Below are 13697 nucleotides of genomic sequence, written 5' to 3' on the forward strand. Positions count from 1 at the left end.
CAGCAGACAAGATGATGTGTTTTAACATTTCCCATTACAGCTGGAGCTGACCTCAACATATCTTTATCAGTGTGCAATTAACTGTGAAAACACAAGGCTGAAAAATGTCTCAACGTCGACTGTTACTATATGACAATATATTCATATGAGAATGCAAGCTTCTCATCTCATTGTCTTCTTTCTTCCTTTATTTTCATTTATACAAAACCCATTGTGTAGTTTCCCTTTGTATTCTAATAACCCCTTTTATTTGGCCTGTGTATTTCTCCTTTTTTCCCAGGAATGGGAACATGTGATTGAATTAATTTCACTCTGTGTTATTCCTGCATTTGTCTAATTTAAGAGGTACTCCTAAGGGAAAATGTGGTATTTAAAAAACCACAGCCATGTGGCTGATTAATATTCTTAGAATAACAATGTACCCATTTGGATGCCACATTCATTTGATCTGCAAGACTGAATTCTTATCTACCATTTACCAGGGCCCATTGTTACACAATGGACACATACTTGTTATGTTCTTTTTCCACATGCGTATTTAAGTGTTGTTAATCAGGTTTGTACATATAAATCAAGCAATTAAAATTCCAATTATTCATTTCAAAGATCTATAATAATTTTCTATTAGTATGGATGCCTTCTAATTGTTATGATCCTCTCACACTGTTTATTGTGAACTTCTGTGTTGAATTACAACCTGCAACTTGAAAAGTGATGTAGTTGCTACGGTTTGCTATTTTGGTCTCTCTACGTCTGTGTCTTCCAGTTTTATAATAAAGCAACGGGTGGATAATATTATCAAGCTAATGTCCAATTAAATGCCCGTCTTATTTCTTGCGGACGCCTGAGCACCACTGTTTGGTCTGTGCTCATGGATATAAAGATGTGCATGCATTTCCTGTAATCTAGCCAATCAGCTCCTTAGACTCATCGCTGTGGTATTTGATTGGCTCATGTGCACTTCCTGAATGTGTTGCGCTACTGGGAGCCCGCGATTTATAAAAACTGCTGTTGTTTAAGTGATTAAGTAGTTTATAATGTCTCTGTTTACCTAGCTAACGTATTGACACAGCGTCAGAGGAAAATAAAAAGTAGCTGTAAAGTTACCTTGTGATAAAGTGGTTTAATAATGCACCGGGTGAAACAGAGCGCGGCAGCATATTGTTTGTTGCAATAACGTTAGCAAGTGGCTAGTTAGCGCTATTGTGCAGGGGAGGGAAGGTTGCCTTGTCAACTAGCCAGAAACAACTCAAACTCCTGCGCAATCATCGGGACTTAAGCTAGGACACACTTGTCACAGCCTCGCTCGACGCTATAACGTACGTTTGTATTCGCAAGTCAAATATGTTGCTTGCTATTTGCTATTTATTACCCCAGATTTTCAATAACAAATCTGTTTCTGGCACCGCCAAACCATGTCAGTGTACATTGTTGCTATTGTATTACTCTGAATAAATCGTCTCGATCACAGGTCAGTCTCTGGCGGACCAACAACAGCTATGTCGTTATCATCTGAATTTTATTTTGGAGGCCATGGCAACAGAGGGGACACAATTTGTGTCGTACCCGACCTCTCTAAAGACCTCACGGAAAATGATTTCGACCTGAACAAATCGTACCCATGTACTCAGAAACCTTTGTACAAGAAAAACCTTTTGGCCCTGCAACGTCGTTATTATCCTTGTTCATCAAAAGGTAAGTTCTGACAGACGATTTGCCTTTGAATGTGAGCATATCAGACAGTATTACTCATCGAATATACACTAATTTCAAAGCATCCTCACTTTTAAGTATCTGCTGATTGCCTGCCTCGTCTGTCTACTGCATCAGAGATGGAGGAAAGCCTGTTCAGCCAGCTGTTTTCTGGAGATTTTAGTCTGTCACTGCCTCCAGCTGCCCTGAACCCAAACAAAGCCATTCTCACTGTCAACCACAAAACCAGAGAGGTACAGCATATATGCAAGTGCATCAAACCTATTACAGCTCTGTTCAGCTTGTGTATTGCTTTTAACGCATGCATATTCTCTCCCAGATTGCTTCAGCGAACGAGCAAGCCCAGAAGCTGTTTGACTGCACCCCAAATGGACTGATTGGAACGAAACTGTCCTGTCTTTTTAAGAAAACATGTCAGGTCCTAGAAGAAGCCCTGGAGGAAATTTTTCCTCTTGAAGATGGATCCGTCACAGCTGTGACTGGAAAAGTGGTAAGAAATGTGCTTTAAACACAGTATTTGGGACTTTTTCTTTTGCTACTCTTCCACCAAGTGTGTTTCATTTTTTGTTCGTATCCTTTTGAAATTTTGCTTGCAGGTAGATGTTGTGACATCATCTGGAGAGGTACCAGTCTCTGTGTGTACATACAGACAGCCACACGATCAAGATCACTGGATTCTCTTGATAGAAAGCGTGGAAAGAGTACCAGCTTGTTTGACATTTTCTCAAGATGTGGGTCAAACTGTAACAAACTTTCTTTTTGTTTGTTGCAACAGTTTTTAAGACATTATCTTCCTGTAAATACTGCTTTTCATTACATTAACATTGACACGGACTTTGATAATTCTTTGCTAAACTTTTTAACTTCTAGGGCAGTATCCTTACCTGCGACTTGGTGTTTGCACATCTCCTTGGATACCACCATCCCGCTGACTTAAAAGGACGGTTTATCAAGGAGCTGATGCCATCTTTGAAAATCTCATTTCATAATCACGCTCTTCCCAAAGTAAGACAACTGTCACTTAATGATATAACAAAATCCACTGCCTCAAGTTTGTGTTCACCAAGTTATTTTCATGATGCAGCAGAATAAGGAATATTGTGCAGAGCTAAATTTTGTCCCTTTTTTTAGCTGCTAAGGCTTCAGAAGGTGTGTGGTAAAAACAGAAGCGGAGCATCCGTTCCACTGTGTATCAAACTTCAGGGTGCAGTAGTTTGTGGGAAATTCCAACATGAGGATTCTAAACCTGAACCACTTGAGCAACAACTTGACAAAGAGGCAACCTCTGGTAAACTGTGTAATCCTTCTTTAAAAATGATCAGGACAGATTAGATTAGAGGTATGAAATTTATCAACAGTTATTCTTAATCTAATCCTGCCACAGCTCTTAAGTGCCTGACAGCATTGTCCTTCCTAATTTTCTAATTAGATATTAAAGAAATTATTATTCTGTGGTCTCACTTTCATAGAAGTAAAAGAAGACAACAATGTTCCCTCCTCTGGCCCTTTATTGGAGTATTCAGGAAGAGTTTGGGCATTTGTTCCTCTGAGTGGTCTGCTCCTGCTCCATCCCAATGGCTCCATCTGCAGCATCCACGACCTGCATGCCCTCAGTATGTTTGGCTACAACAAGGATGAGCTGCTGCAAAAGGTTGGCCAACACAGCCCGCAGAACAAACTGTCTGTGATAATAATCAGGTCAACGCTCACTTTTTTCACTGCTAATTTGTTGACAGAGTGTCACTTTTCTGATGCCCTGGCTTCTATGAATGCATGACTGATTCAGCCAAAAAGGCCATGTCATTCACTGACTCTCAAGCTGTATCCGGAATATCCAAAAAATCTGGTAAGTGCTTTATATTTTACTTTTTAAAATTCTTATTTGGCCACTTTTGGTTGATTTTTAAATCTCGAATGTCCTCTTAATTATAGAGCCCTCCTCGCTGGTTGCTGGTGATATGGCCACAGTGCATCATGCTGTTCTCAAGAGGAGCTCCTCAGGGAGAGGCAGGATTTTCACTGGAACTAGTACTAGACTAGAGAAACAAGGCAGTGCATTGTCTACCCTTTCTCCTCCATCTGTCACTTCCACACGTGTGGTTATGTAAGTTTCATTCCCTGTACTTTTTTATTGATGGCAAATATTTAAAAAAAAATAAAAAATTATTACACTATGATCAAAAATTTAAACACTTCACTTGCACCTTTAATTTGGGATGAAGATATTTTTAAATGTTGTATAATGGCATTGTATAATGGTTTCATCACTTGTTCAAGCTTTGGTAACACAACAAAATGATATTACCCTGATTTTAATTTGAATAAGAAACTTCTTATTTGCACAAGCGGCATATTATGATGGTCAAGTAGGCCACCTGTTGGTCAAGTATCGCCACTGCACATTCATGAAAGATCGATCATTTCAAAAGAAAACCTACTGTCTTGTACAGTTTGAACAGTGATTGCTGGAGTTGCAATTGTTTAATCCAGATCCTCTTTCTGCAGACCCAATGACACTGCAGAGCTGATGAAGGAAGCAGGCCAGGTTGCTCTTTGCAGTAGTGACGTAAGCAGCACCGAAAACACACAGGCACTCCTCAAAACGTTTGCCTGGGTGGAAGCACCAGGAGAAAACACCTTCTGCACTGTAACATCGCCCCCAGAACACAAGCATCAGCTTGGATGTAAGGCTGCTAGAAGTGATCAACCTCTCATCAATGTCATTCCAAGTACGTAGTGAAACAGTGTTTGTCTATAACAAGATAAAAAGATTTCTTTGGAGTGAGTGAGTGAACAAGGTCTTCCTTCTTTTTTTCTTTTCCATAGACACTCGGTCATCTCTAAATAACTGTGAGGGCAGTGCCTCCGCTGGTGTAATCACAGACCACCCCTCAGGCTCCTCTGTCCTACAGGGGTCAAGCTTTGAGGTCATCTCTCTAGGGAGCAGGTGAAGTATTAAGATATTGCAGACAATTGCATACTACTTTAGGATGTGTTTATCAGAGAAAAGTGTCAGTTTAGCTTTACAAGGGGTGATTCTTGACCATCACTTCCTCAGGTCGTCCTCGGGCTTCTGTGAGAGGTTCCCTGGCCACGGTGGTTCAGATCCAGGCCGGATTGAGATGTCTCAGTCGGCACATATTGTGGACTCGGCTAGCTGTTACCTAGACCTCAACAGCAATGGTGAACTGGTTACCCGCGCCATGGCTGATCTAGATCTGAATAGCAGCATAGAAATTCTCAGCAGTGGCATGCACGACAACAACAACCAACGCATCATGATATCCTGTGATACAGCCGAGCTCCTGCGTACACCCGCCCCATGTGCGGTAGGATCTGGCCAGCAAGCAGAAGCTGCTGACGACGTAAGCATTGCTGTAGAAGCTATAGAAAGTTCAAATGGAGAACAGGTAAAGAAAGATGAAGACCAGCAGGGTCAGTGGGCCGCCATTCCTGCTACATCTACCCCTAAGAAACAGAATGCCCTAGACATACCACAGATACTGGAGGGAACATTCAAAGGAAGTGGATACCACAGAGATGGCACAAAAGTTGGTTAGTGCCACACTTTCATAGCTTAAACTAATCTGTGCATTTGGTTCATTAAAAAAAAGCCAAATTTGTTCTTTCCAGACTTGCAGTGGGACACATGTAGGGCTGTCCTCCCTGATGGAAGCTCCATGTTCTGTGTCTGGATGAGTACTTGTGGCCAGCAGGGAACACTGTTCCAAACGCATGATTCACTGTACAACCAATCAGGAGCCAGTCAAGGGGAGGTCAGTGAGAGACTTGTGGTACCTTGTGAACCCGTAATGCATCTTCAGAATGCATAAATGGTTCTAGGGCATTTTTTCCCTCTCTGCTACAGATTTTTGATGCCAGTCATGGCGAGCAACTGCGCTCCACCATGGACCTGGAGCAGACCCGAGCCTGTGATGGCCAATTTAGAGAAGAGTACCAGCCTGTTAAAGCTGTGGGTAAAGGAGCTTTTGGTTTTGTCTGGAAGGCAGTAAGATGCAGTGATGGACAAGATGTAAGAAGATTTCTATATCAATATGTATACAGCAGTTTCCATTCATAAGATATTTATCTTTTTTTATGTTGGGAATTTACAGGTGATAGTTAAATTCATTAACAAGGCCCGAATAGTCAGTGACTGCTGGGTGGATGATCCAGTTCTAGGAAGAGTTAGCCAGGAGATTGCCATTTTGACACGAGTTCAACACCACAACATTGTCAAGGTGATGGTTTTGTCAAGAACAATTCTTGAAGTAGCAAATATGTCATTTTTAAAAAAGCTAACTGGCTGTGTGTGCTTCTTTTTTGTTCCAGGTGCTGGAGGTGTTTGAGAATGGAAGCTACTTCCAGATGGTGATGGAGAAACATGGAGAGGGCTTGGACCTTTTTGAATTCATCGACATGCACCCCAGCCTGGATGAACCTCTGGCTAGCTATATCTTTAGACAAGTACGCCTCCAGTGTAGTGTTCCAAAGAGAAAACAAGCAACAAAAGAATGTCTCAATGAAACGTTTGTGTTGAAATGAGGGCGTTCATCTCTCCACAGCTGGTGGCTGCAGTTTTCTATCTGAGAACAAAGAACATCCTTCACAGAGACATTAAGGATGAAAACATCATCATCGATAAATGTTTCCACATCCGACTCATTGACTTTGGCTCTGCCGCCATGATGGGGCCTAAGAAGCTCTTTTACAATTTCTGTGGTACGCTGGAGTACTGCTCCCCAGAGGTGCTCCAAGGAAATCCGTATGTACCTACAGTTTATGTCAAGATTAAACATTTCATGGTTTCTGCTTTGCATTTTGAGGATGAGCCTGTCTAAATTTGAGAATAAGTGATCATTGGTTCTAGATGACTGAAGTAACTCCTGTATTTGCAATGCACAGTTAAACAACAACAGCAAAGCCATGAACAGACAAGGGAATATTTTGTTTTCCTAAATACAACTTGCTTAATTCTCTTCAATTCAAGATTCAAGAGTCTTGAATTGAGTCTTGTCCTCGGTCTCGTTGTTTGTGGTAGATATGAGGGTCCAGAGCTGGAGATGTGGTCTCTTGGTGTGTTGCTCTACACTCTGCTCTTCAGTGAGAACCCTTTCTGTGGTGTAGAAGAGATCCTGAACGCCAAACTTAGGATCCCATTTCCCCTCTCTCTTGGTATATATTTTTCACTGGTTTGTTTAAAACAGGTCTTTGAACAGGTTCTAAGATTTCTCTTTGCATGGTCCTAGAGCTGAAAGGCATGTTATGTGGGCTGCTGCAGCTTGATCCCAGGCTCAGAATGACTCTCGATGAGCTACTGCTGCAGTCTTGGGTCAGTCAACACATTTCCCTGGCAGAGTACAGCTGGTCGGAGGTGATCTGTTCAGCACAGAGCTACTGTAAGTTAACTAACCAGTCAGTCTTTTTTTAACGGTTGGTCTCGCTGAGTCAATGTTCTGTGTTCTTTTGCCAGGCTCACCACAGTTACAGCAATCTAGTCCTCAGCCACATATCAAAGGTTTGTTTCCTGTACAACATGATGAGATCCCCACTGAGGATGAAGAAGACAATGAGGATGACAGGCTGTCAATGGTAGCCCTGGAATCGGAACTTCAGAAGTATCTCCAGGAGGATTCATGATGGAAGCTGAAGCGAACCAACCCAACATTTAGCTGTGTAGCTGTGCAAAGAGGACATAAATTGAAGCACAAGGAAATGGAAATGTGCTGGCAGACAGCTGTTAGGCTGGCACTTGTTTTCCTTATAAAGTTACAGTTTATTATATCATTTTAATATATTAACATATATATATGTTTAGAATAGCTACTTACCAGTTGGTTATTTTGAAAAGTTGTGACACTAACCTTGAGTTGTTACCCAGTTCAACTTCAGTGAAGGGGGAGATGTTTATATTTGTGTTTTTTATGTCTATGATTTTTATCCTTAAAGGTTTTAATAAGAATGTAAGTATATTTACAATATTTTATTTATTCTTATACATCAATAAATATTTTAGCTTTTCTTGTACGTTTTTAAATGACTAAACAATAGGAGCTGTTTGGATTTAATTTGGATCCGGACTGATTGACATTGACTTTTTTCCCCGTTTTATCTGTAGCCACATATCAATAATATTCTACTTTTGGACCCGGAAGTCAAATGCAATAATTGATTGAGTTCTGTCGGTACTTTTCATAATAAACCATTTAAGACAATCGGCGTAAAACGGAACGTTTGTCTTCTTAAGCGAATCGGCGGGATTTTTAGTAGGACGGACAAGTATGAGTACTGTAGCTGTTGCGTGTCAAGTGAGTAAACGTTTTTAACAAAATGTTTTACATTTGTTATTTAATAAAACGTAAAATGTATTACCGGAGTATGTAATGACATGCATTGTATAATCGAGTGAAGTCTAGGCTAAGGTTTTTCCTGTAACCTCTACGTTTGCTAATTTTATGCTAATACTGCTTATTATTGTCTGCAGTTTCGGTAATAGATATGGGTTTTGTTTATCTTTTACGATACTATTTTGCAGTGACAATTTGTTAAATTCGCATTTTTCAGCTTCTCCGTTGGAGTACTAGAAATGCCACTGCAGCATTCATCTCATCTCAGCTGTGGAGACGTCACCTACCTACCGTGTGTATAGGGTGCAGGTTGCTCTGCCACCCCACCAGTCATGAACCTTTGCAGCCAGCCCACAATAACCAGGGTCTCGATCTTTTATCCATTCAGTCAGAGTCAGACCTAGACCTGTCTTTGCATTCTTTGGAGCAGATGGGATTTACAGAGACCCAGGCAGAGCATGTCTGTGCTGTCTTCTCCCAGTTTAGAGGAAGTACTGGCAAACATGCTTTATCAACTATTACAGCTCTTTTTGTTTTGGGCCTCAATGCTGCCAGCATGTTAAAGGTGTTTGAAAAATGTCCTGAACTTTACACTGTCAGGGAAGCTCAACTTCAGCAGCGCATCAACAACCTGCGGAAACTTGGTTTCGTGGAAGGTGAGATTAAGATTTCCATTGATCAGAGTACTGTGGAAAAGATGTCGGGACTCCAGTGGTGTCAAACGTGTCTTTCAGGCAGTCTTCAGAGAGTGGTGGTCCATTACCCTCAAATCTTGACTGTACCTGCAAAGAAAATTAGAAACAGAGTTGCGTTCCTGCATGAGAAGTGTCTGTTCACCATGCAGCAGGTCACAGGCATCCTACGGGACAGTCCGGCTATAGTGATGGAAAACATAGATCACCTGGAGTATAAGTTTCAGGTCAGTGTGTAAAACCGACATTAATTAGACACCCAAAAATGCAAGCATTTATATTAGATTTGTAGGCCTTTAGGTGTCCATTGTATGGTTTTGATACAATAAACAAACTGTAGAAATTGTTAATTTATTGCTATATGTGTAGGTTCTTACAATTCATACATTAAAACAAATTTGAATGGAGTGAAGATTTATTGTCTTCTTTAGGTCCTTGGTGTAAAAGCTCCCATCTATATAAATTTTCACAGCATGTAGAATTAAACAGACTTGAGAGTTCTACATCAACAGTTGTTATTTTAAATGTTGTCAATTTTTTGTTTATTTGTGTACAGAACTCTTGTGCTAGTGATTAAAATGTGTTCCAATTAAGTTAAAATTTTAAATTACATATCACTATTTCTGACTTAGAAGTAGCCAATTGCAGCTGTTTACTAACTGATTTTATAAAAGTGTGTTATAAATGCATTTTGGTAACTTGGTATTTGTCCTCTGTCTACTTGTTCTGCTACAGTATGTATACTTCCGAATGGGTGTGAAACAGGCGGAAATGGTGAAGTCCAAGTTGTTCCGCTTGACTTTGGATGAGGTGCGTAATAGGCACTGCTTCCTGGAGCGCAGAGGTCTGTATGAAACCCCAGACAAGAATGGACAAACGATGATCATCAACCCCAAACTGGACAGTGTCCTCAACTGTGACGAGGACACCTTCCTCAAAGTGGCCAAGGCCTCAGCGGAGGAATACGATGTGTTTAAAAGACTTGTGGAAAGAGAATGGCAGCAACAGGAGCAGCAGCTGGGCAGCTTTGGAGCTGATAGCGGTGATGAGGAGGAGGAGGGTGACGATGAAGAGCAGGAGGAGGAGACTGGTGGGAGAGATGGATACAGGAAGAGGAAAAAGAGAAGATAATGCTTAAAATAGAGGAATTGTATCAGTGAAAATCACTTAAATATTTGACAATGATTAATAAAATATGCAATTGTTTCAAGGAAAATGTCAACTTGTTTTGTTCTAATTTTGAGCCGCGGAAATGATGGAAAGTGGCTGGAGAGCCTTCATGTGTAAAGTTTACTTTTCCATTTTTGTTCACGGTTACATCACAGGCGTTTGTGGTGACATCAGCATCAGGTCTGCCTGAAGGAAGTCGACGATATGCATGTGAATTTTGGACTAGGTGAGGGGGGGGGACACTTTTTTCAGAAAAGCCATTTAATGGCGACCATCTTCTGTTGAAAACAGATTGCAATTGTCCATCCTGTTACCGTGTGACGGCTCAGTGGCTTCAGCGTTCTTCATCCATTTATTATTGGTAAGAGTCAACAAAGTACATCAGATAAGCCGCCGAGAGAGTGGAGTTGAAGCCATTGATTTATAGAAGCCTGATGGATTTGCAGCTCAGAGTGGATTTTCTTTTCTGACAAGCAGGTAGGAAAATTGTCTTTTGTCAATAACTTAAAATCGAAGAAAACGATTTTGTCTTTTGTCTGCCTCAGGTGTTTAACCTACATTTGTCCTTTTTGTTGTTGACTAATCAAAAGAATATCCATAAATTCTGCATTGATTTGGAACTGGTGTTATGCACATAAAATCTATATTTTTTATGTATCATAATTCTAATTAAATTTACATTTGTTGTATTTAAAATCCACCACTGAATTACAAACTAGTGCAAGAAGAACTTGGCGGGTCTTCCGGCTTCTTCATTATCAACATTATCTGTAACAGTCCAGCTGCAGACTCCCTTTTATTTACTGCAGCCATATAAAAAAGAAATATATTCAAAATATTTTGATCCTCTTTCATCGTTGATCATGTTGCTTTGGTTAAATTTCGATCTTAATATTGTGTATTGTTCACAGAACGCTGCTGGAGGAAACTGATCACAATTTGTTCCAACAAATGGATCCATCTGTTAGCATGACTTCGTCAGTATTAATTGGAAACCTCACGCAGGATTGGGTGGAGAGCCTTCGCCGGTGGCACCTGGAATATTTCTTCATCCCGTCAACGGTGGTCACTCTGGCCACACTGGTGGCCAACCCTGTTCTCCTCATATGCATTTTCCTGACCCGCGCGTTGCGTCAGGAGACGCGCTACCTGCTGGTGGCCAACACCCTGGCTGCAGACATGCTCTTCCTCATCCTGAACCTGGTCACCCTCATCTGCAACACTGTCACCGCTCAGATCTCGTGGCTGCTGTGTGAGTTGGTCACGGCTCTCACTGTCACCTCTTACTGCTGTGCCATCCTCACCGTCACCCTCATGGTCGTGGACACCTACGCGGCAGTCCGCTGGCCCCTACATTATCACGACATCCTCCCACCTGCTCGGACCCACCGCATATTGTTCGGGGTGTGGTTCCTGGCAGCGGTGTACCCCTTCACCCTTGTGGTCCTGATGGAGCTCGAGAGGGGCCCGTCTCATGACAACATGGCGGTGTGTTTGGTCCTCATCTCCCTTGGCTTCATTCAGCTCAACCACATGGTGGGGATCCACATCTTCTTCTTCGTGGGTGCCCTCATCTGCACCGGCCTCATCTTTTACTGCTACATTCGTCTGTACATGGTGACGAGGACCCAGGGCATCTGGGAGAACCGCTTCTCCAGGGCCCGGGTCACCTTGCTAGCTCACGGGCTTCTGCTCCTGCTCTACTTCGCCCCTGGCTTTGTTTTCACCCTGGAGCTTTTCCTGTTCCACAGGGCAGACATAAGTCAGGACGTTCGTGTGTGGGTCAGCACAGTCAACATGTGTGTTTTCATGCTGCTGCCCAGGGCGTTCGCACCGTACCTGTACGGGCTCAGATACCGAGAGATCTCTGACACTCTGATGCAGCTGCTGCCTCAGCACTGGAGACTCAACCAGGCTACAGTCTCATAAACACTCCATATATATGTATATATTTATATCTCATATGATTAAAGAGATGTAGAATATGTAAATGTGTTTTTCAAAAGTTGCCATAAGTTTTCCCCTTAAAATTACCTAAATATGTATTTTTATTCCTGATCGATGACCATGGCGCTACTGTGTATGGCTGTTCTCTTCTATTCAATTTGATGTTAGTATTGTACACATTTTGTTCACACTTCACTGATATCCTGTTTTAAACTGGGATTTTATTCTCTGATCAATTATGAAGAAAGTTTACATTTAAGGTCTAATTCCTAATGATATTTAAGTCTGTGTACCATTTATTGGCCATATAATAATAAGCAACAGCTCCATATTTGTATTTTTGACAGTTTGCTTTATAAAGAGAGTTTATATTGGCTTGATGACAAGTGCCTCAGACACCAGTGTTGAATTACACTCTATCGGTTCAGAAATAGGACTGATGCATCAGTCTGGCTGATTCATTCATGACAAAAATAAGAATAGAAGCATTAAAACCTTTTTCAGAGCCCTTCTCATGGCTGTTTTAGTTTATATGTTTGCATAGAGTTAATGGTTTATAGCCACAGCTCAAGTTCTGCTCTCTGTGTTTTAATGGTGTTTGCTTCACCTCTCTCACACACACCTTTGTCTAAACAGCCTCTAACATGGCTACAGTTGTTGCTCTCATGTGTATTTAAAGCATTACATTGAGTCGCTGGCTCTTTTACTGCTGTGTGGCTCCAGATGAGGTGATGTTGATCCAGTGGTGAGGGCTTGTTTCCACATCTACTCACATGAAACTTGAGAATTAAATCTGTTTTTTGTATTTTTGGTGTCACCTTTACTGCATTGTTTTTATGGCTTTTTAAAAACCATGTATATACTTACATGCACATACACTTGTTTAAAAATGTGGGCAGGTTTTTAATAAAGTGTTCAATGTGCCATTGTTATGTTAAAGCTGTATTTCAATATGAAATACCCAACTCTATTTGCTGTTTTTGTCTAAAAGCAGAAAGAAAGGAGTTCCTCTCATTCAGATAAACATGCTTGGCCTATTTGATATGTTTAACACGTGTGCGGTCTGTAACTGCGGTGAACAGCAGGGGGATACGTGAGCTGCTGCACTGCTTCACACATACTTCATACCTATTCTATAAAATCCAAAACCACATTTATTGTTTTTGCTATTGCCTGTGAAATTTACTGGCACCACAATTACACTGCTTTAATGATATTATTTGGAAGTGCTGTTTTTTCTGTTGATCCCATTACATCATTCCCTTTTTAATCACATGTGCTTGGAGGTGTTAACAAACTGCCATGAGCTCTATATATTTTTAACATCCTCCTTGTTGAAGGTTTTCTTGCAGGTGGTGTTTTCAATGTATTGTTGAAGACTACATATGCAGTCATAAACAAACATGTTCAAATTGTACCATTCTGCCCAGGGTTGCTAACATGACTCAAAACACCCCCACTTGTCCACAGTAGGAACACGGTTTTTCAAAGAACTCTGCATGGAGCTCTTAGAAATATTTTGCAACACGGTGGGGGATTGTGACATCCCTTGTTTCCCCCTCTATTGCCCTCATCTCTACCTGAAAACACCGTGGGATTGCATTAATCACTTTGAGTTGTTTGCCTAGTCACATGCACTCCTGTGTACTTTGTCACTTAATACATAAAGAGATCAGCAGGACTATAAACATTTTTTCAGTGGTGTCCTTTGGTGATTTTGGCTGAGGCTGACTTTTCTGTTTGTGTCGTGAGCGTGGCCTTTGTTTAGTGTTCCTTGGTCGACGCTTCTTCCATCGTCTTTTTGTCGTCTTCATTGTTAGCTTTGGCT

General features: G+C 41.2%; 3 protein-coding genes across 4 annotated transcripts; all 3 read left to right on the top strand.

Moving 5' to 3' along the window:
* The first annotated feature begins 929 nt into the window (after positions 1–929).
* Positions 930–7928, top strand: pask (PAS domain containing serine/threonine kinase). Of its 2 annotated transcripts, none has more exons than XM_011616424.2 (21): positions 930–1319; positions 1472–1695; positions 1792–1946; positions 2033–2203; positions 2310–2444; positions 2584–2718; positions 2845–3001; positions 3183–3364; positions 3450–3559; positions 3646–3817; positions 4219–4442; positions 4540–4660; positions 4772–5268; positions 5347–5489; positions 5582–5746; positions 5829–5954; positions 6046–6180; positions 6279–6478; positions 6755–6888; positions 6963–7112; positions 7187–7928. In XM_011616424.2, the coding sequence occupies exons 9-21, from the start codon at positions 3487–3489 to the stop codon at positions 7351–7353; spliced, it is 2307 nt and encodes a 768-aa protein (XP_011614726.2). In that variant the 5' UTR covers positions 930–1319; positions 1472–1695; positions 1792–1946; positions 2033–2203; positions 2310–2444; positions 2584–2718; positions 2845–3001; positions 3183–3364; positions 3450–3486; the 3' UTR covers positions 7354–7928. The 2 variants fall into 2 exon arrangements, with proteins under 2 accessions (XP_011614726.2, XP_011614727.2); XM_011616425.2 differs by having other exon boundaries at positions 1831–1946.
* Positions 7868–9968, top strand: mterf4 (mitochondrial transcription termination factor 4). The gene is made up of 4 exons (XM_011616426.2): positions 7868–8021; positions 8278–8716; positions 8795–8979; positions 9488–9968. The coding sequence occupies exons 1-4, from the start codon at positions 7995–7997 to the stop codon at positions 9881–9883; spliced, it is 1047 nt and encodes a 348-aa protein (XP_011614728.2). The 5' UTR covers positions 7868–7994; the 3' UTR covers positions 9884–9968.
* Positions 9969–10891: 923 nt separating this feature from the next.
* Positions 10892–11851, top strand: LOC101069324 (probable G-protein coupled receptor 148). Its single transcript, XM_003975603.2, has one exon. It carries the CDS (start codon positions 10892–10894, stop codon positions 11849–11851), a length of 960 nt encoding a protein of 319 aa, XP_003975652.1.
* The last annotated feature ends 1846 nt before the right edge of the window (positions 11852–13697 follow it).

This window comes from Takifugu rubripes, chromosome 22 (assembly GCF_901000725.2).
Source record: "Takifugu rubripes chromosome 22, fTakRub1.2, whole genome shotgun sequence".
NCBI lineage: Eukaryota > Metazoa > Chordata > Actinopteri > Tetraodontiformes > Tetraodontidae > Takifugu > Takifugu rubripes.